Source organism: Zosterops lateralis (assembly GCF_965231275.1).
Source record: "Zosterops lateralis genome assembly, chromosome: 6".
Taxonomy (NCBI): domain Eukaryota; kingdom Metazoa; phylum Chordata; class Aves; order Passeriformes; family Zosteropidae; genus Zosterops; species Zosterops lateralis.
In genome coordinates this window covers 34,817,505-34,845,422 of record NC_139761.1, presented here as the reverse complement: position 1 = coordinate 34,845,422, position 27,918 = coordinate 34,817,505, and the positions used below count along the sequence as shown (strand labels likewise).

The window sequence follows — 27,918 nt, the reverse complement described above, 5'->3', positions numbered from 1 at the left end:
GAATAATTTTTATTTGCCTTTAATGAATTATTTCACAGTTTTTCCCTCACACTGTACACCATGCTTTCACAGTCCATTCAGCACTCTGTGGTGGCCCACAGCCTTCTCCTCTGGCACCAGGACAGCTCTGCAGGGGGTTCTTAGGGTGCTCTGTGCTTTCATCAAGAGGATGTTTAGAAACAGTTTTCACTGACATTAGACTGGGAGCATGTGAGCTCTCACTGGAGACCAATAACACACACTGGAGAAGGAGGCAGAGGGAACTGACGGTAAAAAGGCATTTGCTGTCCCCTGTGGAATGACCAGTGGCTCTCTTGGTTTCTTAGCTCTTCCAAGCTCCAGTGATCACTGAGCAGAAACCCTCTGTCTCCAACTTGCGTGGTCAGGAAGTCGTTGTTCTGGGGGTTGCTTCCCTAATAGGTAAAAGGCAGTCAGTTCAGGACCAGACAGGTCCCTCAGCATTGCCTACTCCAGGTGTGTGACACTGTCTGGGAACAAGGCTGGCTGTAGTTGTTGTGCTCTTTTGCCATGGGGAAGGGGTATTACCATGGTTGGCAAGCAGCCATATCCAGCGTCCAAGTCTCTTTCATGTCAAAACTGGTATTCAATGAAGAGCAAGGGAAAGTGGATGGATGAGGAGATGAGGATGAGGCAGAGCAAATGGGAAAATCCACCAAATGAGCTTCTAGGAAGGAAATGTTCCCCCTTGGGCACTTCAGCTGAAGTGGCTTCATTTTCACAAGGTTTCCTTCTCTCTCTGGGAACATCTGCTGAGCTTCATCTCTGTCAGCTGGATGTATCGTATGACATTGGTATCTGCAGGGAAAGAACACACACACAGGTATGGTGGTTACACAACTCCCTGTGACAGAAAGAACACACCTTCATCCCTGGTACCTCACAGGTGAGCAGCATGGCTCCAGTGCTGTGTGCTGGAACAGCACCACTTGGAAAGGGCTCTGAACCAAATCCAGAATCTTAGGTTTTAGAGAGCATGGTCTGAGTTGTGCTCACCATCCCTGTTGCTCACAGTCTTGCCTCAGCTAGTTTTTACCTTTTCTCCAATTATTCCTGGTCAGCACAGTTGAACTCACACACCTGAAACTATCCAAGTCATCCCTGCCTGTACTTGTGGAACGACACAACTCCATTGGCTTCTCTTCCTGCAGTACCTGTATGCAAGCCCTTTTTTGCATGAAAAAAAAGGCATTTTATGTACAGTTATGCTCTTCCTTTTCACTCTCTCACTCTATTTACAGTCTATTCCACTCTTTTCACATTTTTCCATGAATAGAATTGAGAAGAGCATCCTTCACACTGTCTTTATACTCCTCCTACCCTTAAATTTTCTGTTTGGATGTCCTTCCACCATGACACGCTTTCTGCAATTTTGTCACATGCTATATTCTGCATAATGCTTGTCTATCCTGTCTGATGAAATTCCTAGGGGCACCAAACCACGGATCCATCCTAGTAGAAAGCTGTGATACCCCAGCACTGTGCAGGTGCTAAGGTTAGCCTTCTTTTTTCCAGCATTTCAGAGCATCAACACATCACACAAACTATGCGAGTTTGGCTTAATCTCCTGGGCCCAGCTCTAAGGGAACCCATTCACCCTGGATCACAGTTTGATCTACATGAGTATGTGTCTCCAGACAGAGCCAATGATTCTGGAGTCATGGTCAATCCTGTCTTAAATCAAGCTGATTTCTATATTCAGGGTAAATTCACATATGGCACCCACAAAGTGGCAAAAGCCATGTAGAACCAGAAGCAAGCAAGTTAAAACACAGCCACTTTCACTTCTGTATTGATTAAAAAATGGTTCTTTGCTCAGAGCCTTTCTCTGACAGCCAACCAGGACCAGCTTGGTCCACTGAAGTTAGACCCTCAGACACCAATCAGAAGTGCAATCAGTCTAATCAGAGGGCAGTCTCGTCTCCTCATCCAAACTGCATTGTATTCCACAGTAGCTATAGAAGTGAGAAGCACTCCAGCTTTCAAAGTGATGAACAAATTACTGGGAACATGTCCAGCACTAGTGAGTGTGGGTATTGCAGCCCCAAAAGCAGTTGTAGGTGCAAAGCTTCCTTTAAAGATGAGGACATCTCTGTTGTGCTCTCTGCCAGTGCTGAATCAGTGCCAGACAGATTAGTTTCCTGCCACATAGAGTTATCCACAAACATGCCACGGGGCATCTATGGGCCACAGATGTGACGTCTCAAGTTGTCTCTGGTGAGGTGGGTCTCCCTGCTGAGTCTTCTGCAGGTTTAACTGCACCATCCTAGGCACTCCAGAGGGTGGAATTCGATGACTAAGCTACTTGAACTGTTTGGGACATATTTAATGAGCTAAGAATTCTGCTGTTGCTTCTGTCAAACAAGATGCACCAGCATCCTGGGCTGTTTATGCATTAGCACTTGTTACCAGCCCAGCAAATTTTAAAACAGCTTTTTAAAAATCAGAATTATTTTAGTTGTGCAGCCTCCTGAAATGAAGAAATTCATTTGAGGGGGTCACCCTGAATTTTAGGCTTAAAATGAAATGAGTGCAGTTGGCTGACTCACTCCCAGCAGTGCAGGGCAGGACACGCAACCTGAGCAGGGTCCTGCTGTGCTGCCTGAATCTCACCTCTGCTCTGTGCTCTTCTAGGCTCTGATGAGCTGTGCTCTGGGTACACATCCCCACCAGAGAGACACACTTGGAATGGCTGCCTGGTGCAGGTGAGAAGGGATAACTGCGTGGGCATGTCAGGAAATCCCACCTGCCTGGGCCCAGAGAGACTCAGCATCTTGCTGAGGGGGCAGAGGTGGGCTCATAATTGGGAAAGGCTGCCAGCCTCCTTTGGCTTTCAGGTAAGGTAGTGACTGCTGATGGCACAGCTTCACTCACCCAGGAGATTTCCACATGTCTGGGAAGCCCTGGGGAAAATAATGTGTAGCCTGACAGAGGGTGGGAGACACTCCCATTGCAAACTACTTATAGATCTCTCAGGCTGGTTTTGGCATGTTTTGCTTCCTTTGTGAGGGCCATTATTTTACCAAGGAAAAATAATGAGAGCAGCATTTTGTTTACAGGAGCGGAGCCCTGTCTTTGCCCAGTTTTTTCTACCAAATAGAATTGCACCATACTAGCTTGCCTGCAGAAGTATTCCAAAGTTATGTGTAAATGTTAATGGGAAGACAGTCATCTCAGTGGAGAAGCAGCGATCCCCGTTGGCTGATGAGGAAATAAAAAGTAAGAACAATTCAGATGAGGGGTCAGATCCATGCAAAGAGGTACTGCTAGAGCTGCAATGGGAATGTGTTTCTGGGCTCTTAGGCTTGTGCCTGTGTTTCTCTGCAGAGTGGCCTAATGCTATTTTAAAGGTAATTTCTGCTTCCCCTGTAGCTTTAGAGCCCACTTGCTTATCTGCTGTGCAGACACCATGGCCTGGGTTTTGCTCCCAGGACTTCTGAATTGCCAAGGGTGGAGGAAGGCAATGCCTGAGTGCAGCCACGAGCCCACCCTGCACAGCACAAGAACCGTCTGGTCAGAGCAGCCCTTGGGATATCTGAATGTGGGCTCCCAGCACAGGGACAGCAGGGACCACTGTTTGACATTACCAGACCACTGCCAGCTGATGGTCTGGTCTCAATCCCAGTCAGTCCCTAGCCTGGCAATGTAGCCCCAATGAGAGAGGGCTGAACAAGGCTTTCAGCAAGGTGCATGTTTGGCTGCCTATGCTGCACCAACCTCTGGACAGAGACCTCATGGAGGGTCCATGCATGCTTTACATGACTTAACAGCAGCTTCCCTCTCCCTTAGAAGGAAGGTTATACCACTATCTTGTGTTGTTTCCATCTGCTTTTGTGATTTTTTTTTGGAGGTGGCACAAGAAATGAGGCCAAATCCAACCTTTCTTCACCCTGGGCAGATAGTGAATAGCCATAAGGGATCTGCTGTGCTGACAGCCCTTTAGAACACTAAACCCCTTTGCTAACTAATTCCTCTTTCCTATTCAAAATCTCTCCTACCAAAGAGAATAACTGCCAGTGATTTGTGCCAAAAACATTCCTTATTAGAAAAAAAAAAAAAAAAACCCAAAAGAACATGACTGGAATAATAACCAGTGAGCCTGGTGAAACCTCAGATAAAGGAAAACAATCACACTTTGCAGATGGAGACATTGAAAGTGGAGACACTGACTTATTCCAGGTCACATAATAATTCTTGATAGTGCTACCTGATTCCTATTACTGTGTTTTAATACCCACATCCTTTTTTACTGTACATATTAATTTCTTTCCCCTGAATGCCCTTCAAGTTTTCCATAATCATAAATAAAACAGTGGAACAACAGCCTTGAATGGTCTACAAATAACAGGAAAGAGTCTGATGCAGAGCTGAAGGCCAGAACTGGGTTTTGTATACTTTAAGGGCCTTTAGGGACACTTTCTGGTATGTTTTTGTAGCAAATGGTATTTGAAGTTGTTGCTGTTGAATAAATTAGTATTTATTTCAAGAAGCAATGAGGAATACCAAATAAATAGTATCACGAGGAGGGGGGTAGTGAGAGAGCTAAGAAACACATATTTTAAAAATGGGAACTAAGTCATTCAGCTAAGAGAAATTTTTCACATCTGAGCCTAGTCAAAACTTCAAGGTTAGGATAACTTATTTTCCACTGACTATTTTTCTCTTGCATATCCTTCTCCATTTCCTGGTTCTGGCAAGGGCTGAAAGCAGAAGGGCACACTGTAAACTAAAATAGGCTAAACTGAGCTTTTAAACACATTTGCTCTGAGAGTGTGGGGTGCACAGCTGTGCTGTCAGACTGCCCAGAGCCCATGGCCAAGAACAGCAGATGGGACCAAGCACCCTTAGGGGAGGTGGAAGGAGATCCCAGCACACTCTCAAGCACACCCTCCCTCACAGTCCTCCAGGGCATAGCCACTGCAGGAGCCCTGCAGGGCCAGTGCCTTTAGGACATCAAGCACAGCCAACTCCAACAGCCTCCCTTCCCTCCTCTAGTTCAATGAATATCAGCTCCACCATGGTCCCTCTGCCAGGACCCAGGCTTGCCCATTTCACTCAGGAAAGAGTTCTCACTCTTTCCTCTCAGATTCACATGAAGAGCTGCTCTGTAGGATTTTCTTTGCACATGGCTTCCATGTTACTTTCTTGAAATTCTTTAATTTCGAGTTTTGCAAAATTCCTGTTTAAAACCACAGTGTTGTTTTATCTCCCTATGATTTCTGAAAAATGAAAGCATCATCTCTGCCTCACTCTCATTTCTGGCCTTTCACCCACCTTCTGAGGCTGGGCAAGTTAGCATGAAGATGGTTGCTCTGGCAAGGCTCAGTTGTTTGCATATATAATTTCATTTCTGTCCCCAAATGAACTATGTAATTTTGACAGATGGATGACAAACACTTAACAGGGAATTGGCTGATTTCATGGCAGAAGTTGAAGCATCCTGATGAATGCTTTGTGAGTAAATGTCTGTCTCCTTGAGCAAAGCAAAATACTAACCCTTTACTGAGATGGCAGAAGGCTACTGAGGATGACAAATAGTCTCCCAGCATTGCTAAGGGGAAGAAGCTTTTTCATAAAGAGTCAGAAAATGTAATGGTTGGGGTACACTCTTTCCACACCCTGTTTTCTTCTTCAAAAATAAGTTAGTGAGGAAAAGAGAGGTAGGATCCCCTCCACACTGACAGCATTCCAGCAATACTGTCATCTTCCAGGCCATGCTGCAGCCTTGGCAGCAATTAATCTTTGGGCACTGCAACCTTGCTGCACTACCCACGAGTGCTTGAAGAGAGTCCAGGCAAGGACGTAACAGTGAGTCATGCTCATCCCTGTGGAAATCAACGCAATCAAGTCAGGGACAGATGACATTTCATGGAAAGAAATACAAAAGCACTCAGTGCAAAGCCACATCCCTGCTCCCTTCGCCATACCTGTCGGCTGGCGGGATCTTGCCTCTTTCAGGTAGTAGAGCGCCTTGTTGAAGTCACCCAGGTGGTAAAATGCCACTCCCGATCGATAGAGCGCCTTGAAGTTCTCGCCTTCCTTCTGCAGCACTTTGAGGCAGTACTCCTTGACCCGCTCGTAATTCACCAGCTCAGCCTGGAGCAGGCAGGCTGCAGAGCATGAAGAGGATGGAGAGACAGAGAGAGGAAAACATTAGTGCTGGATTTCCTCCTGCTCTTGCAACCTGCACGGGAGAGGAGAACAGCTTAGGTGAGGGAAATGACTCAGACCTGTGATTCAGAAGGGGTGCAGCCATATGGATTGTTGGCCAAACCCAATTGTTCGTAATTTAAATACCAATGTTTCTGTTTTTGCCATTGCAAAGCAAAGGGATTATGTTTACTCCCGGCACATGCACAGGGATTGTGTTTACACAGGCACATGAAACACTGGGGGAGAGAGGGAGAACATAAACACCCCTCCACAGCTCTGGAATGCCACACAGTCTCGTGGCAGTGGCTGGTTTCATTTGCTGGGAAATGAAGGGCTGGAGCTCCGAAAAGTACAAAAAAGGCAGACTAACAGTTATCTGACAAGGAAAAATGGGGATAAATTGAATCAGATTTTGTATTTGGCTTAATTCAAGACTCTTCAGTTTAAAAATAATATGTAATTGGCTTTTATCCAGGAGATCCTGTATAGAGTTTTGCTATAGGAAACAACAAGGGACTCTGCCCTGCTGAAATGTGCTGTCAGCAAGCCAGAGACACCTGGAGTTGTAGTATAGGGAACAATTATGCTATGCTGCCTGCTTGCTGGTAAGCACTGCAACATAAGTTCATTCCTAGAGGTGAGTTCTGCTGACTTCCTAAAGGAAAAACAAACAGTAAATAAACAACATGTTGAGGGTTCTATGTGCTAAAGAACAATTGTTGCATAAATATCTAGGATCTGAAGAAAATGCTCATAGTGAGCTTCCCACAACTAGGAGTGAAATAAAGAGGAAAGGGGAAGATCCCTGACTTGTGCTTTACAGCTGTGCTCATGGCTTTCTGTAGTGCTTACTCCAGTGAGTTAAACTTCATACAGGTGATCTGAGCATTAGGAATGGCTTGGGGAACACTGACAAGAATAGGCCATGGTGCGGTCACAGTTCCAGGGAAATAAAGTTGTGCTGCAATACAAGCCCATCTAGTGCTGCAATCCAAGGCAACTTTGAAAATGACACAGTTTGGGAAGGAAGGAAGAATGCCACTGCAAGGATCGGTTCAGAAGCTGGCAGTATGAAGTGCCAGGGCATGGAGAGAAATTTCCCATGGCAGGTGGTGTTACTCAGTGTGTCTTTGGCAAGGAGGAGATTCAGGGCTCCTGGAAATCCAAGTCATCCTAGGTCAGGTGTCACCAATGAACAGCCAGACTTCATTTCTTGCATGGTAACTGCAGCTGAGAGGATATGGTGCCAGGTCAGAAACACGACACAGTTCTTCATCCCCTTTCCCCACACTCCTAGAGTAACCCCTACAAACATTTCTGTATCACATTTTACTTCATGAGAAGGGAGCTGGCTAGATGACCTCCAGAGATTCCTTCCAACCTAAATTAGTCCAAATCCATGATCACTTAATGTGAACAGAATACATTTCTAACCCAAGTACACCTTCAAAGCTTAAACAGCTTACTGGGAACAATCATAAACAGGCTTTTACCATCCAAGCACTGATGCTAGAGACATGTTTAACAGGGACTGCAGAACTAGTCCCACTGCTGGTATGTTATTTAAGTGACAGAGCCATTACTAATAAGAGCTTTGTCCCATTTGCTTTAATAATGGAATGTCAATATATTCTAACAGCTCCTGCCATTATATGCATAGGTATTTTGAAAGATTCTGATCATTTGTTATTTGATTGCCAGTTAAAAAACACATATATTTCTAAAACTTTAGTGGCATTTCCTTATCCAGAGTTTGTTCCTTCCTATTTGCCACACATTGATTTTTCTCACTCTGTTTCTAATGGAGCTTGAAATGACTGTGCCTTGTTTTTCTTTATTTTTTAAAGCTATTGAAAAGATGGCCGTGTAAATTTACTGCTGGCTTCACTGCCCTGGAAACAGGATTGCTTTGTTTATCTGCTGACCAATAGCATGTACAGCATTGGCAGTAGCTTTCTGCACACTGCCAATCTGAGCCAGCTTTTCATGTTCTGTGGAACTGCCTTTCAGAGCAACTAGGGGGTGGATTTCAGTCTCTGTTAATTTGCTACTTAATTTCCAGTGAGAGTCACAGAAATGACTCTCTGAAAAATGACAGGCGGTCTATTCACGTATATTCACTCAGTAATTCCATACTGGACTTGCTTCACCTATCGGTTGAAAAGAAAAGAAAAACTCTCCCACATCCTGCTAATTCATAAACCTAAATGGGTTTCCAGATATCCAGCTGGGTTCTTTCTGTGACTCATACTCACAGTAGAGCTTCTGCAGGGCATCCTCGCTAACTGTGCACGTGGTGGAGAGAAGTCAGCACCACATGGCCAGCAGGAGAGACGTGTGTTTATCTGAACAAACCGAGCAGATGGATGTGCAGGAAGCAGTTCTGCTGGAAGAGTTGGCCACTTGGAGAGCCAGTGTTGGACGCGGCTGTTGGAAATCAACCTGAAGGGTGTATCTCCCTTATAAATATTTAGATATGCGTGCTTCCAGTTCTTGGTGGCCTGAAATGATCTTAATCTACCGTGATCCAATGAAAATATTGAGGCTGGTAGTAATTCAGCTTTCAGAAATGGAGGAGACACGGAATCTTTGTACTTCTTACCTAATTCAGTCAGGGAAGAATTGTTTTGAAAATGTGTTGTTTTCCTAAACAGATGTGGAACTGTGACTGGTAGTGTTTCTTTGCTACATCAAATGCTTTATCATACTCCTTCTAAGTTCATAATAGGCCCCTGGTGAATCCCTCTGAGGAACAAAGCTCACTCAGAGAAACCAAATCTAGAGGTTTATCCAGATCATCCTCCTGCTTTCTCAAAACTGAATGGGCTTGATCGTGCACAGCACCAGCTCTAGTAACCTGCTGATTAGAAAGGTGCTCTTTACTTGCAGAGGCAAACTATAGTCACCCATTCCCTGCAGGTCTCGTTGTCACTGTAATACAGCAGCTGGTGATTACATCACCCCCACTCAGAAATGTTGCTTGCCCTGCTTCCAGCAGCATGCCATGGTTATCCATCATATTTGGTTATCATTCGCAATATAGCAGCTGATCCTTTGTGTCAGCTTAAGCAATAAGTAATACTTAACTTTCAAGCTTATTTATGTCACATAGTGATGAAGAATCCCCATCTGCTGTAAAATCAAATCAAATCAAATAAAAGCTATCTTGAAACTACTGGGTGTAATGTGCCTTGGGAACAGGGAGAGGGTTAATACTATTAGCTTCAGAGGAGGGGTCCTGTCCATCACGCTTCCCAACTGACTGCTGATGTTTAAGCAAGGAAACAGGAAATTTGTCTGTTTTTCTTCACAAGAGTAATGTCAAGCCTAGATTTGTACATTTTTATTTGTGGATTCAAATGTATGCCAGCCAACTCCATTTGAGAGGTGCAGTACAGATCTGGTACCAGTAGATAAGTGAGCTAGTTTGTATAGCCCTGTTCAGCACAAGGTTAAGCAAAACAAAGATTAAAGCACCTGTGGAGCCAAAATACATCTACACCTTTAACCTTTACCAGCAGCTGTGGTTAGCAATGATGGAAAGTTGTAACTAAAATCCTGGCAGTTGAGGGGTTTGGATTCTACTTTATTCCACCCTGAAACAATTTTGAATTTCAGAGTATCTTTTGGGAGGCTATCTAGGTTTGACAGGTACTAGTGAGAAGGGATCCATGACAGCTTTTTTATACCAAAAACTAATAACTTTAATTGTTTAGGAAACATTACTACATTTCTATACTGATTTTTTGTTTAGCTTCAATTTGCTAGCCACGAGTCACCCTGAAAAGCCTGTGTATCCTTATTGTATTGGTACTCTTGAGATTCCATCAAGTCCTTTATTTGCTTGCATAAAGTGGCATCTGGAATCTCTTATTAAAAAAAAAATAAAAAATTATTTTTCAGCTTTCCTTACTTTTATAACTATTCTCTGAACCCTCAAAATGAAGTTCACCTGAAAGTGCTGTCAGTTAGCATCTTACCACAGAAACCTGTTTTGTGAGAATACCTCTGCGGGTTATGCAAAGAACTCAGTTTGGCCCGAACTTTTGGTTTCTAATTTTGGCTGAGCTAAGAACTAAGCATGGGAGTAGTATGTCCAGGTTTTAACATGGAGATATTGAACAAGAATATCAAGAGCCTTGCTTAGCTGGGAATTTTAACCAAAGGCCAAATCTTCATTCCAGAACAATCAGATATTTTTTATACCAGTGGCTGAATTCCCATTGTAGGTAAGGTTCAAGGCCTATCCATGTTACAGAACAGTTAAAAGTGGGCTGAATTACTGTGCCAGCAGCATTAGGGCTGTGCAAGCATCCCTACCCTGTGGCATGTTCCTTGTGCTCAGCACACTGAGATGAAAATACCTTTGCCTTACAAAAAAATCTTGGGTTGCAAACACATGTTTCACAAACTCCTGTTTTGTTTGCTTTCGCTCAGGTAAGCTGGTTGCATTGCCTATTTTTAGGATTTTCTTGTGCCTTTCACTGAAAGAGAGAGTTGGTTATTTATAATTTTGCTGGTCATTTAAGTTTATGAGCTAAAATATTCCATGTGCAGTATCTGCCTTTGATGTCTGCTTTTGAAAAATGTCGGACAAGACTGTTCAGGTATTTCTGAAAAACAGGCTAGGGAAACATAGTTTATTTTTCCCTTGTTAAAGATCTCTGGTGACTGCCTCTTTGGCTGCATCTCATGCCCTCATCATTTGGCTTTGCAAATGCAAATCTGGCAGATATCCTTTGTGTCAAGCAAGTGCCTTCTGTCATCCCCAAGGTAATCTTGAACTGGCCAACTGATAACCTGAAAATAAAACCAGTATGGTAGTGCATATTGTACTCTAAAGCATGTAGAGACATGCTTTAGAATCTGGTACCTAAATCCTTTGAATATTCAGTCCACCCTGAAAATTTTAAGATCACAAAAATCTTCTTGGCTCACTGGTCATGGGAATAAAGAGCAGAAAGTAGAAACCAAGGTAAGAGATGTTGCTTCAGCTATGACAGAAAAATAGGGGGGCAGAGACACAGAAAGGGGTTTCTGGTGAAAGCAGTGTATGAGTGAGAGCTGAGGTCTGTTGGGGAGGTAAAGTCTGGGTGGAGATGTGAAGTTAAGAGTTTGGGACAATGTGCTAAGGATGTAATACACAGTGCAGCCAGTCCGGAGACCAAGAGAAGCAAGCTGTAATTATAGCAGTGAAATCCAGGCAGAAGAAACCAGGTTCCCTAGCTATGTATGGCAGCAGCATCTCTAGCAGATCACTTAACCACAGTCACATCCTGGCTCTTAATCACCTTTTTCTACGCTGGGATATCACCAAGGGACACTAACTGGCACTGCTGAAAGGCTGTCCTACCAAGTATTCCCTGGAATAGGTGTCCTGTATGAGAGTTAATGGTAAGTCATGTGGCTGAACCACTCTTATACACCTGTGCAAAAAGGTCTGAATCTAAACCACCTTTATTTTTAAACCTTAGAAGGAAAAAACAGCCTGTGTTGATTTGTTTAGTTGCAATGCAGAGAGAAGTAGCTAAACCAATTACTGCTTAAACCTGAAGTGGATCTTCTCTCTTTATTGTATTTATTCTTGACTCCACCAGAAGAGTTTAACAACATACATGGATTGTTCCTCTTTATCAAGTGCTAGGTACTCCAACCACTCCAAAGTCAACCTGTATTTCACAAATTGACAGTGTCATTCCCAGAAATAACCACAATTAAACTCTGCAAAATACTTTGCTTTCAGATATGATCTCATCTTAAGCACAGCAGCCAGCAGTTCACTTTAAATATGTTTAATTGGAAAGATGGTTCCTATTCTTGCTCTGGGGTTCTACTTTGGGAAACATGATTGATACTTCAATATAACTCCTTCAGGGTTTTATGCAGACATTTGATTAAGATGTTCATATATCATTGAACAGGCTTTGTTCTCACATCTCTTTAAGACTCAAAATAACAGGGCAGACTAAGAGAGTCCTGTATTTCAGAAGGCTTGGTATTCTCCATGATGATGCTCCCTCAGAAAAGAGAAAACATGGTAGTGATAACTTCTGGTTTAGACATTTGGGAAGAGAAGTTATTGGAATATAACAATAACAAAACCCAAATCAAACAGGAGGCAGGGGGGGCAGGAGATGAGGGTTGTGAAAAGTAAAAATATTGGTCTTGGATTAGACAGCAACCTTCTAATCATGCCACAAATGCATGTATCATTCATCTCTGTTTGCTGCAGACTGTGTAAATGGTGTTGATAAAAAGCACATGGAGTTTATAATGTCCACTGGAAGAATTAAAAGGGATACCATTACTATATGAGACTAAAAATGTCAGTCATGTGTTAGTAATTTGAATATAACTAACTTCTAAAATAAATCAGGTAACATGTGACTCACAAGATTATGCTGAAAATGTAAAGGGTTATTTTAGATTTAAAGTCACCTTGAACTTAAATATTGTAATTCTAATATACAGTATAAAAAGAACTGCAATGCTTATCCAAATTTCTTTGGATTTATTGATCATGAGTTTGTAAACAGCACAGGCTACATGTAGAAGGCACAGCCCTATGTTTTAACTTGTGTTAAATTTTCAGTAGATTGGTACTAAAAAGAGCCATATAATGTGTATGTGTAAGAAGCCTACAGTAGAGGAACTGAGAAAAGCATCCATATCTCCACAGAGCCCCATGTGTGCTGTGCCTTTCAAGAATGCAAACCAGCATTCCTCAAAAGAGTATGCTTAAAGTATTTTTTTTTCCAGAGGAATGCTGCATGCAGTTTCCCTACTAGACTGAGACACTAATTAGGATCTACAGTTTCCAAACAATCTCTTCCATTAAATATTTCTCTTCTTTCTCTGTAGTCCAAGCTTGCAAACAAAGAGGATTTTCTGGCTTCTCACCAATAAAAAGCTAATTATAGACAGCTTGATAATGTCTGGCAATAATCTGATCAGCTGACTCCTAGTTCCCAGACAACCTTAATGGGATGAAAAGGGAATATCACAATGACAGTACAACTTTCCAGCCAGTGGCTCCCATTTATTCCTCTCCAGGTACCAAAAAGACCTAAACATGCCCGTATGTTTCTGCTTGCAGGGAAACGGGTGGAAAATTAAAATCCAAACTGTATGACAGGTTGCCTCTCTCCATAGGGAGGGATTAATGCTAAATGAAGTGTGGATCCTCAAATGTTTGTAGAGCCCAAAGTGAGCCACCTCTTCCAAACAGCCTTCCCCTTCTCAGCCTGACTCAATTTGTGAACAGATACCAACTGTTCCTCCCCCTCCTGCCATCCTGGCAATGCTTTCCTTCCAAGACATAGCATGGTCTCTTTCACTCCTCTGTTGCTCCTGAGTCCTTCATGCCCCTTTCAGAAGAAAGATCCTGACTTCATCATTCCAATTAGCTGTTTTAGGAGAGAGAGAGGCAGTAGCAGTGACTGAAGTATGCTGATGCTTCCACCATCGTACATATTAAAAGGATTTAGTAGCTCTCAGAGGAGCTGCTGAGCCTGTGTGTCAGGCTTGCAACCCACCCTAGGACTAATATGAGCTGTCAGAACAGATCAGTTTAACTTCAGTCTATGATAGGGTGATCAATCCTGAAGATAAAGGAAAAACAGCAGATATCTTGGCTTTTACACTAGTCAAATGACAACTTTTAATGATATTTTCTTAAGGAAGTTGAAGGACCATAGTCTAAATGAATAGACTTAATTCTGCTAATAAAATGAAAGGCAACATTAAGTAGAGTTTGCACTGATCTGTCCTCAGCCCCATGGTAATTTGGTATTGTCAATACAGACCTAAATGACAAACTGCAGACTGTCTTGGCAATTTGCAGATAACTCCTAGATGTGAGGAGCTGGTATCTGTTGGAAGGTAGGGGCAGAATTCCAAAGGATCCCCACAAATTGTTGGTGGTGTTCTGATAAAAACAGGATGCAATTTGATAGGGACAAGTTAAAGGTCTTACAGATATGCAGAAAAAACCTGAATGTGTAAGTTAAGCAGGGAAACAGATAGTTGGAAAGCAAATCTGCTGAAAATCCACAGGAGGACCCTGATAATAACAGGTGGTCCAGAGAGGACAGGGCCTCACCAAGACAGTGAGGGAAGAGAGGCTAACCCTACTCATCCACATAAAAAGAGAAAAGGCAACTCAAATACAAAGCAGGGTATAACTGGGAAACCATCCGTTCTCCTTGTACTCAGAAAGTGAGAAAAGGGCTTATATTTCATCTAGGAAAAACTCTGTAACAGTGAAAGGAGCAAACCTTTGAAAGAGACTGCTTGGGAAAATTGTGAAGGTTCATAGCTTTGCAAATACTTAAGAACAGCTTAAGCAAATGTTACCTGGGCTATGTCTTACCTGTACACTTGTACCACCCATGGGCAGGGATAGAAGACTCTTGACAGCTCTTCAGTCCCATTCTTGATTCTCCTGAACACTCCAAGCATGAACAACCCTGGGTTGTCATTGACAGCTGCCAGTTAGTTCTATTTCCTGTTAGAAGGTCCTGTTGGAGGATGTCAGAGCAACATCCTGGCCAGACATGGCAACAGGTAAGCATTTAAGAACAGCTGGCATGACTGCCAGCCTTTGCTATGTGTTTATATTCTGCTACCTCAGACTTCTGTAGGTTTGAAGAGCCTATTTAAGTGCTCATTATTTCTGTAAGATGGTTTTAAAGCTACTTCAAGGTAAGTTTTTGGTGATTTTTTTCCTCTTTTTTGTCACAAATTCAGTGATGTAATACTGCAGTTTTCCTTCAAAGGGCCAAAGCTTTAAGAAGCAAGGAATTTCAGCCAACTTTTCATCTGATCCCCACAGCTTCTGTTTTGTAAGAGTATTTTGGCCTACCACTTCCTGTAGTTATTAGTCCTTCAAATCAAAACCACAGGCTTACTGAAAATCCTTGGCTGTGGTAGTATTAAAGCATTAGTTAAAATCTAGATTTCAAGCAAACAAGAATTTTCTGTGTACCAGCAAATCTTTATTCTACCAAAATAAAGAGCGTCACATGGAGATGATCTTCATATTGCATCTTCTAATCTGCATGCCTTCATTTTTCTCAGCCAGGAGAGGTAGGAGCAAAGTCCTACCAAAGCATTGCCAGAGCAAGAGATTCAGTCAGGTTTTAACTACTACAACATTTTAATTCTATAAATACTAGCTCTTCCTGTAGCCACATTAGAAGAGGCGGAAGTTCCTTCTGCTTGTTTTTGCCAAGGCTGTTATTGTTGATCTGCCAGGTTAAACATCCTGGAGGTTTCCTCCTCTATGACTATCTGGTAATGACCTGTCTTTATCTTTTAGAATCTGTTCTCATCTAATCCAGTCTAGTCCAGTCAACTAGATGTGCTTGGCCTTCAAATCTGTTCCAGCTATTTATTCCACTGCCTCTTTGTTGCTGTTTGCTTTTCCTCACCTTGTGTTGCTTTACTTTCTCACTGTGGCACCTTCCCTACACTGTACCCTTTCCTCCTATGGCCCCCTATTGCTATTGACACCCACTGAAGGAATCTTGTCTCTTTACTTGTTTTCACAAGGGAAAAATACACAGAATTTTCACAGAGATCAGCAACACCAGACAACCATCTAGTAAATGTCTGGTGTTCAGCAGCAGTCAACTCCAACAAGTGCTATCAAATATTTATAATTCTTACTAGAATATAACAAACACTGAAATGAAGGTCTTAATGAAATGAAGGTATTTTTTCCAAACCCATATGAGACAAAGAGCGACTTCTATAAATAGGGAAGCACTTTGAAGGATATGGGGGTTCTCAAGCTGCTTTCTCTGCTGAGGAGAAAAGCATCATTTGCTCATAGTAGTTCAAACAACTGACAGCAGTACTGTGAAATGCAGCTGGAACAGCATGAAGGCTGAACAGTGAAGTCACAGACACTTGTGCCTGCCATGATGGCCTCAAGCCTGGCTCACTGCGGCATGCTCAGTTTGGGATGAAAGCTAGCACTTTATGCTGTACCATGAACAAGGCACGATGACTGGCTGGACAACATCTGTGTGCTGTGCCCTGTGGCAGCTCATGGTTCACCTCCCAGGACACATGAAAGAGCTGACCCTTGCAGAGTGTGCTGAGGGCTGGAGAGCAGGTTCACCATGTAAAATTTATAGGGGCTGAAATGCTTTTGGATTTCCCTTGAACCCTCCCTAGCTGAAAAGATTAATCTGGCAAGATGGAGATGTTAAATGGGGAGGAATATTCCCTTCATTAAATTAATTACTCATTCATACGTTTTATCCAGGTCCAGTGTAGCCCAAAGCCTTTCAAATTTAATGATGTTTTGAAACAAGAGAGAAACTTTTATGGCCTTTGTAGGAGGGATGGAGAGAACAGCTGACAGAATCAGAGGCAGAGGATACCTCAGTCAACTGTTTTCTAACTAACTGAACAGAGATATAAAACAAAGTTCTCAACCTTATTTTCCTTAAAAATGCATTAAACAAACTTACTGAGAAGAGTAATTGATCAGCAACAGTGAACTAACCCTGCCTGTGCCAGGCTGTCACCTGCATGAGCTTTCACAGACCACAAAGGTGCAGTTTAAGCATCATTAAGTCATGCAGTTGGGCCTCTAGTGTCCCTGCTTCTTCCCTATCCTCCATTTATACCATATTAAGTTAGTATCATTGATACATCAGTCTTCCCATCAAATCGAGCTGACCAACATGTTTGAAAGTTACTGAAGAGGGGACTGACAAGCAGACAGCAGAAAACATATGTACTAATGACTCATTTCCTTTGGAAATCAGGCTGAAAACTAATAAACTAAAGGCCAGAGGGATGATTCAGAATATTATTTTCTTGAAAAAGTCAGGCCTTAAACTATGCAGAAGCATAAGCCAGTCCTCTAATAAGACATCTGTTCTTTAATATAAGCTGTGGCAAAGTGCTTCAGGTAAAAAGCTCAGATCACTCTCAAAGCCTTCATAAACCACATGTGTGCAGTGAATTGCTGGCAGTGGAAGAATGAGGTAAGAGTCAATTTCTGACTGGGGGTAACTTCCACCCCAATAGAGGCTGTGTTCAGGCACCAGGAACACCAAAATCATTGTACTGAATCAATACAATTCTCTGTCTTGACTATGCCTTTTTTGATCAAGCTAAGGAAGGGGTAAATACAGTCTAACAATTATGTGATGAAATGTGTTCTGCTGACAAGGAATTGGTCTGAAAAGAGATCACTGTTAGAGTATCTCAGGAATAATTTTAGAATAGAGCTTGTTTAGTGCTTTATTAATAGCCCTATGCAAAAGTCAGAGTGACCTACTGTCAAGTTCAAAGATACTGTCAAAAGGAATGAAGATGACAATGTGATGATGTACATGACCTGGTACACAGAAGTAAATTTATTTGGAATAGAATTTGACGATGTAAAATTTAAGACCATACTCTATGGGACCACTAAGAATTTTTGCTAGAATTTGTGAGCTCATGAGCTGGAAAAAAAATGAAGAGGAAAAGGATGTGAATACACCAGATGATCAAAGAATGACTGAGTCATTTATGTGACATGGCCATAGACAGGGAAATGAAAATCTTAGAGAAGTTTATTCAAAAATTCAAACCAGTTAGTGGTTCTCAAGCATGAAAATGTAATATTTGCTTTTCAATTTTTATCCTATTTAATAGGGCAGTGAATGTTCTGATTAGCTATATGTCTAAGCTTTCTTTCGTAACCTTATTAGGTTCTTTAACTCCATGATACCTTCTGGCACTGTACTCCAAGTTAATCAGACCTGGAGCTTAAAAATTATTTTGTATTAATCTATTAATTTAATTTACCACCCCACGCCATGAGCAAAGCTCCTCAGCTGCCTCAGTTTGAGCTCCATCACAGTAGTTAAGGAATGTAAAAAGGAAAATCAATCCATTTGTTTTGTACTTCCAGTATAGGTGAGGATCTTACACTGCTCTGGTTTCCTTGCAACATGAACACACTACTGTGTCTTAAGCAATTAATCATTTAAGAGGACAGTAATCTAGGATTTGAATTATGTTAGTATTAAAAAAATATACGGTGACTAAAGGAGTTGAGGCTTAACTTTCCACTACATTGTTTGATGAGAGAATGATTGCTTCAGGCATGGTACAGAGATTCTGATTTGATCCTTTTTGAATCATTAGACAACAAAAAAGGTGCCTTTGCAGAACAACAGCTAAGGCTGGCTTAGGATGGTTTTCCAGAGCACCGTAACACACTTCTCTCATTCTTTCGGCTGATCTTGCAGTTCTGCTTCTTCATGATCAACTGGGTGGGCTGATGATCTCCTGGGCAGCTCCTGTTTGCTTGGATTTATTCTCTGAAAGTGTGGATGAAATAAAATCTTTCTGCCGTCTTCCCCTCTCACTGGGGAAGCACTCTCTCAACTGCTCCTCAGTGGAGCAGAGGAATGTGAATTCTCACAGCTTCTTCCCTACAGCTGGTTGAAAGATTCTTAGATTGTTGGTTATATCATAAAGATACTTTTCATGTCACAGTACATTTCTGGATTTCATGGTGACTGCAAGGATAAGACAACACACTGGGGGTAGATGTTTGTTAGTCACATTGGTCCAGGAATAGACAAAGGAAGCACTAAAGGTCTGATGTACATTTTCAAGTCCCAGACACGTCCTCTGCTTTTAATTTACTTCCAGGAGTAAATTTCCTCTCCCATACACCGGGGAATGTGTGTGGCAAGGATGCCCTACCACTGGTTTTGTATTCCCCTCTCCTGCTTCAGGTAGCAGTAAACAGCTTTGCTGTCTGGAGTGGGGTCTTTCAAGCTGGAAAAGCCTGAAGATAAGCAGCATCCAACTGAGCTGATCTGAAAGCAGTCTTTATGTGTTAGGCTAAACCTTACAGACACATCAGATGGGCAGCAAATTTTCACCATTGCCTGACTGGGTGCTACCAAGAGGACCCTGAACCCTCTTGCTTCACTGAATAAGGTGACTTAGAGCAAGAATAAGGTGACTTATACTCAAGGTAACCCATCTGAGTTTCATCAGGCAGGAAATGAGCTTTTTGTCAGATGTCTCTGATGTGACCAGGCCAGAACAATGCCAGGGGTGTAGAAACTGACAGTTGTAATCTGGGCATCAAAGGAGCTTTGGAATCAAAATTTGAGGAATACTAGTTTGGTGGCTCTTTGCTGGCTGACCCAGCTGTTTCTTTCCAGCAGCTCCCAGGCAACTGGATCGACAGCTAGATTATCAGAATTTTGCTGTCTGCCACTCTGATATGAAAGGAGTTGCTGTTGCCATTGATGCAGAACAATCAACATGACAGCCCCCTAAACTGGCAGCAAGGAAATGCACTGGGCAGTGTTCCCACTAAAGAAAGAAAGGGAATACTGAGCAGTGGCTGACTATAAAAGTAGTTGCTTTAGTAGGGCAGAGATTTGACCTGTCAAACACAGATGTGCTGGAGAAGGAAAAATGCTGTAGCCTTGCAAGCAACAATCAGTGTCCTGGGTCCTGAAAAGCTTATGTAGCAATGTAAGGATGGTTGCTCTCTGCACCCAGGGACATGAACAGGGTTGCAGTTCCTGCCTTGCTGATGGTACATGTGAGTGAAAGGGATTGAGCAGTCACCATAGTCAGGACCCTGAGACACAGGACTCATCAGGCAATTATGGTTTTTCTGGAAAACATCCACAACTACTAAAGGTACAAGCAGCATGGGACTGCTTTTTGCCCCCAAACTTCTATTGGGAGGCTATTGCAGAACTATTTCAGTGATGGTGACTTACACTGCCTAAGGCTTTCAGTTAAGTATGTGCTACTGTGATGGGCAGAGTTGTGATCATGGCCACACAGGACAAGCATGTATTAGAATTCATGGCCCTGACTGGAAGAGTTGCTAATTTTATCAAGGTGAGTGACACAGCATGTAAAGATAGGGAATAGAGTCTCATGCTTGCACACACAGAGTCTGTTGTAGAGATGTCACACAAAAACAGGTAACCAGCACCAACTGACTGCCTTCCTGTAAATGTCACATTGCTCACCGAAGGGATAAGAGGACCTCACTGGCAGAACAGAGATGGGGGAGTCTGGGAAGGACAAAGGTCTGTGGGGGAGTCTGTCAAAAAGTCTGACATAGGTGTTTTGCAACTGGGACAGTGAGTAAAGGAATTCAAAGGGTAGAGGCATGGACTGTGCAAGCAGCCCTGACTTCTGTGCTGAGACGTGATGGGAGAACTGGGTACACAGGACAAAACCAAGGAGTAGCAGATGGTGTTATCCAGCCTATGAGCCTCAAAGCAATGGCATGTCAAGAATTTTGGAAAGTGGGGAAAATGGAGTGGATTTTGAAGTAAAGATCATCACATCAAGTTATTGCCTATGCATAGTAATAGATGAGTTCTGGCATGTCAAGCTATGACAACTAAAGACCACTGCTCCCAGCTGTCACTAGGTTATCAGAGAAAAAAACATGACTGTGCCTAAACCATTTCCATGAACTGTCTTAGCGCTGTTTCTAGCAGTGTCCTAAACTCCAAATGGCTATCCTGAGGTAGATTTTTCTGCTGCAGATCCACATTCAGTGGTTGCCATTTTGAACTGCCTAGGCAAGTGGATAAAACCACTACTCCCACCTCTCAGCTTCACTCAAGCAAGAGTGCCCCAGCTGGAGTTATGTTCAGCAATTCCAGCAAAGCTTCCACAAACTGCACTGATTCTACAATCTCTGTTAAAGAGAACGGAATAGTAGCGCTCCATGCCACCACAAGATTTACCTGCATTCATCCATCAATGTCCTGAGCCTACTGTTTCCCATCCAAGATGCAGTGCAGAAATGAACAAAAGGAGAGAGATTCCTGAGCAGCCATTAGTAACACCTTTCTAGTTAATGACAGTTAATTCTGACTCTTTTTCAAAGCATTTCTAATGCTCAATATTAGTCATTGGTATGGTCATCTGAATGAGCTGAAACCAGAATTAATAAACAGTTTTCCTCCTTCCCTATCAGTTTCTCATTCATGAAGCGAGAGAACAAAGAAGAAATAAATAGCCAGTAGTTTTTCTCAAAAGTTTATTAAGTATTTTCTCCCTTTCTTCATTTTGTTTCCTCCATTTCACAGTCCTTTGTATGTTACTTCCTGAAACACTACACAATGTCAAGAAGCTGGCAACATTTAGACCTCCCCTTTTATTTACACTGTTTACTTTTACTGGTTTTTTCCTCACAGCAGTTCCTTTATCATCCTAAAATCCTAATGTGAGAACTCCTGATGATCCTCTGTTCTTGGAACATCCGTTGTAATGCTAGAGGACAGTGACAAGGAACTTTGGATGTGTTGCTGTACTGATAAGGAGTTCTAAGAGAAAGGCTGGAGAAAGAGGCCTGGAGCTGGGTTAGACATTTCTGGGCTTGAGCCCAAGTGAACATCAAGGAGAGAAGCATGCTCCACCTGCTGAACTATTCAGAAGTGGCCCAGCTCCCAGAAAAGGTGGTAACTATGGAGCTCATGGGTATATTTACCAATTGACTGGGACCCAGTTTTAACACTAGGTTTTACTGAACCAGCTGAACCATCTTCAGCACAGCACTGATGGAAACCTGTGGAAGTGTAAGAGGCTGTGACTCATTGCATAACTCTTCCTGGAGAAAACTATAGGACAACATTTCAGAAGAGGATGGAGTAAAGCTGGAAGGATGTGCTACTACAGAACTCTGAGAAAACAGCAGTGTTCTCACAGTGGAAAACAAGCAGTACTCTTTAGGTAAACAAACTAACCACTCTGTCATTGGAGAAGCTTTGTGATTTTTGGTATCTCTTGCTTCATCTCCCATAGTAAGCTGTAGCTAAGCTTTGAGGGATCTCAGGTCACCAAGACGGCAGCTGCTCTGGACAGTCTGGCCAGGGGATCTATACCTTCTCAGTTCTCTGTTTCAGGCAAATGCTGACAAGATCAGCTGGGACAGGTTTCTCCTCATGCAGAGGGAATTAAACTTGTGGTGGAAGTGGCTGAAAAAAACCCTGCAACCCACAGAGCCTCAAGTTTTGAAAAGGCTTGGGATGAATAGTGACATACATGTGAAAAATACATCTCCTGCCTCAGCAAGAGATGCTCTCAGACATGTATCACTTAAACCAAAGTTGGTGGCAGCTTGCTATCCTTTCTCTTCCCTCCTTAAAGCCCCCCTGGCATCTGGATGTATTTCCATCCCACCCTTTCAATGCACAAGAAACTCCAAGAACAGGGGAGATTTTTGTTATCCTAAACAAAAAGGAATAGGTAAATACTGAGTATTTCTAAAGAGCAATTCATGACAATGGCTTGAAATTCTACATCTTTCTTAAATACATGTCAGAGTTTGGGCCTATCACTAAAAAAACCGCACATAGTCATTAGTGTTTATTCTCTGCTGCAGTTGCACCTCCCTGGAGCAGTAACTGCATCAATCCTGTAAAAAAAGGAGCTTCCAAGCACTGCAGGCTAGTCAGATGTATCTAAAACAAAAGTGTCAGGAAACATCCCCTGCCAAGCAGTGAAAAAGCAGACCACATCCTGCTGCTCTGTTTGCTGCTGCCCCTCTTTCCCACTGTATGGCATCCTTATAGAGGGTGTTTTTGTTGATGCAGCACATTAAAAAAAAAAATCACATCAAGCAACAATCCAAGACTGCTTTAACACCCACAGCACCATGTGTCCTGGTAGAGTCTGTACTTGCTAACGGCTATATACTGGGATGGGCTTTTAGCAGAGGCTCTTTTTGACGTCTCCTTGTGGGTGGTCAGTGGAAAGTTTTACCAGCTTTTCTCATGTTTAGTTACATTTTTACTTGGATTACGTATTATAAGTATTTTTGTTTGGATTTCTCACTGGAACTACTCACAGAAGACCATGCAACCAGCAGTAATTGGAAGTAGTCCCTACACTCCAGCCTGAGGATGCTAGAAGGTTCCTATGCTGCCAGAAGTGTCACACTATGTGGCTGTCACTATGACCGTCACATAGCCATTAGAATGGTACCAGTGCAAATTTCCTACACTTCCTGCCAGTGTAGGAAGCCAAATATCATTTTCCAGACTGAGATATATCTAGGAGAGCTAAATTTTTAATCCTCTGTCCAGGCATTTGTGCCCTTCTGCCAAGACTCCAATAGTAAACTACAGGTACCTGAATGGGAATATAAATACGCTACATTTATTTTACATTCATGTAATTAACAGCTTTACAGTAGTCCCAGGAGGTCAAAAATACATCTGGATAAACTGAAGTTTAGGAAAGATTTGGTGAAGATAATACAGCTGGTTAGCACAGAGAGGGAGGATTAGCAACCAGGTCCCCCAGCGCCACTCGTCATCCCCAGATCTCTCTCTGGTTCTGTTTCTCCTGCCAGAATTAGCTCTAGAATTTCTGCATGCTTAGGAAAATCAACAAAGGTTTGCTTATCACACTGCAACATTCCCTCACCAGAAAAGCTTAAAACTGTGCTTACCCTTAGCATTTTGCTGCTTTGGAATGACTAGGACTTGTTTCTCTCTGCAGAGCAGACATAGTGCTTTTAATCCTGTAAACTTCTAGGCAGTAATGGTAGAATAAAATAATCATTGCATTTGATGGTTGCATTTGTAGTTGGTAAATGACCCCCATCTGCATGCAGTGCATAAAGCATTTGAGCTTCTTCTAGATCAAATATGCTGTATGAGTGGAAGTGAGATTAAGACGTCAGGTGTATTTGGCCAGTTTACTTTTCCACAAGCATTCTTTGTACATCCATCTGTTTTTTAAAAGAACATAAACCACTAACTTGTAGAAAATTCAGCTAAATGCACCATCAGGATGAAATTGTGGTCCTTGTTCTTTATTTCTCAACAGGGCTGAGGGAAGCAAAAAGAGGTCAAGTGACTTCCTCAAGGTCAGAGACCGTCAGTGAGTCATAAAGAAAGGACTGTTTGCCTTACAACCCTGCATTCATTCCGCAAGGCTCTATGCTGCTGGTAGGCTTTTGTCTTTGCCTACCCCAGCAATTTCTGGGAGCCTTGGCCATGCTGCTGCTCTTGCCTCTGGTGACATTCATCACAAGGACTTGTGGTAAAATGATGGGGTATTGGCAGGCCCATGCAAGAACGCAGCGGCACAGATGTGAAGAGCAGTCCCTTTAAGGCAAAACTCTCGGAGCTTAAAATGAAGCCCAGCTAGCAGCTTAGTGAAAGAAACATGAGCAGCCCTGCCAATGGAAAGTTCTGAAAATCCTTGGCTGACTTAAAATAATGATTTTTTAAAAATGACAAGAACTTAAAACCCAGCAGATCTGGGATCCTTTGAAATGGGCTAAATAGTTTAGACTGTGAGTTGCTACACAGCTCTACAACAGCAGACCTTGGAAATACAACAAATATTGTGGGACTTTCAATAAATATGAGAGCTGGCCATGCCATCTTACAGTAGAATTGCCTGTTGAAGGTTCTCTACAAAACAAGTGGGCCTAAACAAGAATCCGTGTGCACATCTCTGCCTAAATTTACCTTCGGCAGGCAATGACGGCCATTTAGTATTTGCCCATATGTGCCTACTCATGCAATTGGTCAGATTAAAAAAAAAAAAAACCAACAAATGAACAACCTCAGCCTTTACCCGTGAGATCACACAAAATCCCTTCTGGGTGTATTTCTCACCTATGTGCATATTTACCTGTAGTTGATGCACTCCTCTGACTCTCAGGCTGCATGCAAACAAGTCAATGTGTGTGTGCATCTGTAGCTGTGATGCAAAGCGTCTCTGACAGGTGGATGTGTGGTGCCCACATGAAAAATGACAGTGAGAAAGCAAGGTGGGCTTCTCAAATGCCAGGCTTAGAGAGTAAGCGGAGGTGCTAAAAGAACTTGATAATAAGGACACTCAGATGACAGCTGGTAATGCTACCGGCTATACTTCAGAGCTAAGTGAAAAGCTGCTTTCTCCAGAGTTAACATGTACTGCTGTTATGCTTGCTGCACTATACAGATTTATTTATTTTAGAAACGGCTCTAGGCAGTTCTCAGAAGCAAAACTCCCTGCATCTCCTCTGCTCCCCATGTCAAGTAACACTGACTTCAGCTATAACAGTACGTGCTCTGCCTCTGCTAGAGCCCACTGTGTAAAGAAACTGGTGTCTTCTGCTGCATCACACTTAGAAAATGAAGTTCCACTGCTGCACATCTTGAAGCTGCTATTAGAAATACATACTAATTATTGCTGTATTTCTGGGGAAACTCCCTCTCCTCTCTTCCTGTCTCTTTCAACATGAATTCACTGATCTTCCTGCTAGAATGGGGGCTCTGTGACTGGGCTAGGAGTAAGAACACTGCAATTCCAGTTTAACTGCACCCTCTCCTCTCCAGCATGCAGGGAATTTCTTTAAAATTGCTTGCAGATAGCTCAGCAGACGCACACGAAGCTATGAATTTCTGAGACAAATGCTGTTCTCTGCTCTGTGCATGCCATCTACTGAAAACGTGTGACAACCGCCTGTGTGAAATGACAGCTTGACCTGCTGTGAGGTTATCCCAGGAAAAGCACTGCTTGTAAGTCCAGGGTTAATTATACTCACCTCCTCCTGTGTTCATACTGGTTAAATTTAGGAAAAAATCTGTTCATATCTAGGATAAAGATGGGGAATGTTTCTCACACCAATTGCTACTGCTGCCAAGATCAAATACAACCAATGGTGACAAAAATTCCTTGCACAAACATGAAACTGTAAAAAAAGGAGCTGGACAATGACAGTGACACAGGACAACTCCATCAGCAGGAATCAAGACATTTCTAGCAAGTGGAACCTGCGCACTGGCAGAAAGTGCCTCGGAAGCAAATTCCATTCCTCCCTCTTCATCTACCTTCTACCTACCATGTCTCGTTTGTATCTAGCAGAGATAGTGCCTGTGAGCCCTTTTTCAAGCCCAGGACCTCACCAACCTATATTGTTCAGAGTATTATGGGCCCCTTGTGTAACCCTGCCAACCTAAATGATCCTTGCCAAATACAATGGATTTTAATAAACCCGTGAACAGAAATTTGTGGAGACAAAATTACATCTGTGCAATTATGGTATCGCTTTGAAATCTCTCTTGCCTCTCCACCTACGAGATTTCAATAGGCTTTCGAAGGAAGAATATTTGGAAACATGATGAAAAGGAGCTAAATTGTGCTCCCCATTACATCCCAAAAGGCATGTTGAATGCAGGAGATTGGCATGCATTATGACGAGAGGTTGCTGGCTTGGTGTTTCAAACCATTCACTTCACACTGCATCTTTTCTAGCACTAGAGAACAGAAAACAAAGCTAACCAACTCTGTCTACAAAGCCAAAAGCTAATGTCCTGATTTGCACCATTTTTTACCCCCAAGGATATAAAGGGTGATGAGTGACCCTTCATCCTTCTGGAAAACAGCAGAGCTTTGAAAATGCTTTTATTTTGTGTATCTTGTCCAAGTTTTGACTGCCCTCTTCCCCATATGTACCTAGGCATAAGTTTTTGTTGTAGACATGCTTTCAGGCTTGGAAAGAAAAACAAACCTGCTGTTGGGGACCAAAAATAACATCTGATCCTGCACTTGTTTGGATAAAGCTTCTTGAAGTCAACAGGAGTTCTCTTTCTGTAAGGACTTCAGCATCTCTCTACAAAGTAGTTAAACCCCCCAGCAGCCCTCTCCATCCTCCTGCAGCACTTTTGAGCAGATGGCAGGGAGCACAGGGAGGCACCATCAAATGTCTACTGACCACGGTGATGACTGGAAGCCAGCAAAAAGCCAGGACTCCATTTCCTTTCAACTTTAAGTGCTAAGAAGCCAAAAAAAATATTATTTTTATATCTGATAGAACTATTTGGAGGTATTGCAGTTGCGCCCAAACCCTTCCCCTTCCTTACATCAAAGGTGGCAGGAGTCGGTCTCTCTGTAACACCATTAATTACAGGCTGCAGTGTGGCGAAGGGACTGAAGGACATGTCGGGCTGAGGGTACAGGCGATTTTGGCCATTTCAGGAGGCACGGCTCCTGTCAGGCGGAGCGCCCCCCGCGCACACACACACACACACACACACACACACACACACACACACACACACACACACACACCGCCGCGCTGCCACCTGTCCCCGGGGAGGAGGGCGCGGATCCATGGGGGCGGATGGAGCGGCCGGGGGAAGGGCTGGGGGTGGCAGGCCGTCCATCCCCTCCCCAGGGGCACCCGGGCTGTGCCCAGCGGGAGCGCCAAGGCGACAATGGGAGCCAAGGGAAGGGAAGGGCAGGAGATGCGGCGAGCGCGGCGGCAGCGCTGCTGTGCGCAGGGGGAGGGAGGGAAGGAGGGCGATGTGCGCGGCGCAGGTGGGGCCCCGCCGCCCCCCGCCCGCGGCCCCGCTGACCTGCCAGGCTGTTGTAGCAGTCGACCTCGATGGCCTCCACCGCCTGCCGCTGCTCCTCGCTCAGCCCCGCGGCGGCGGCGGCGGCGGGAGGGCGCTGCCCGGCCGGCTCCTGGCTCAGCAGCAGCAGCAGCGCCTTCAGCTCCAGCAAGGCGCGGTGGTACTTGCCGATGGCCTCCCGGAATTTCTTGTCCTTGTAGCACTGCGCCCCTTCGCTCTTGAAATCCAGCGCCCGTCCGATGAGCTCGCCCGGCTCGGCGCTGCCCGTCGCCGCCGCCGCCGCCCGTGGCTGGGCACCGCCGGCTCCGCCGTGCCCCTCGCCCGCCCCCCGGCCGCCGGCGTTCAGCTTGCCCGCCGCCGGGCTGGCCCTCTCCAT

At 43.5% G+C, this 27,918-nt stretch overlaps 1 protein-coding gene across 1 annotated transcript; it reads right to left on the bottom strand.

Annotated features, from left to right (window-relative positions):
- Window positions 1-27,918, bottom strand: TTC9 (tetratricopeptide repeat domain 9; the record flags this gene model as incomplete). The annotated part of the gene is made up of 3 exons (XM_083862567.1): window positions 1-816; window positions 5,946-6,128; window positions 27,546-27,918. 3 exons carry the CDS (start codon window positions 27,916-27,918, stop codon window positions 737-739), a joined length of 636 nt encoding a protein of 211 aa, XP_083718693.1. The 3' UTR covers window positions 1-736.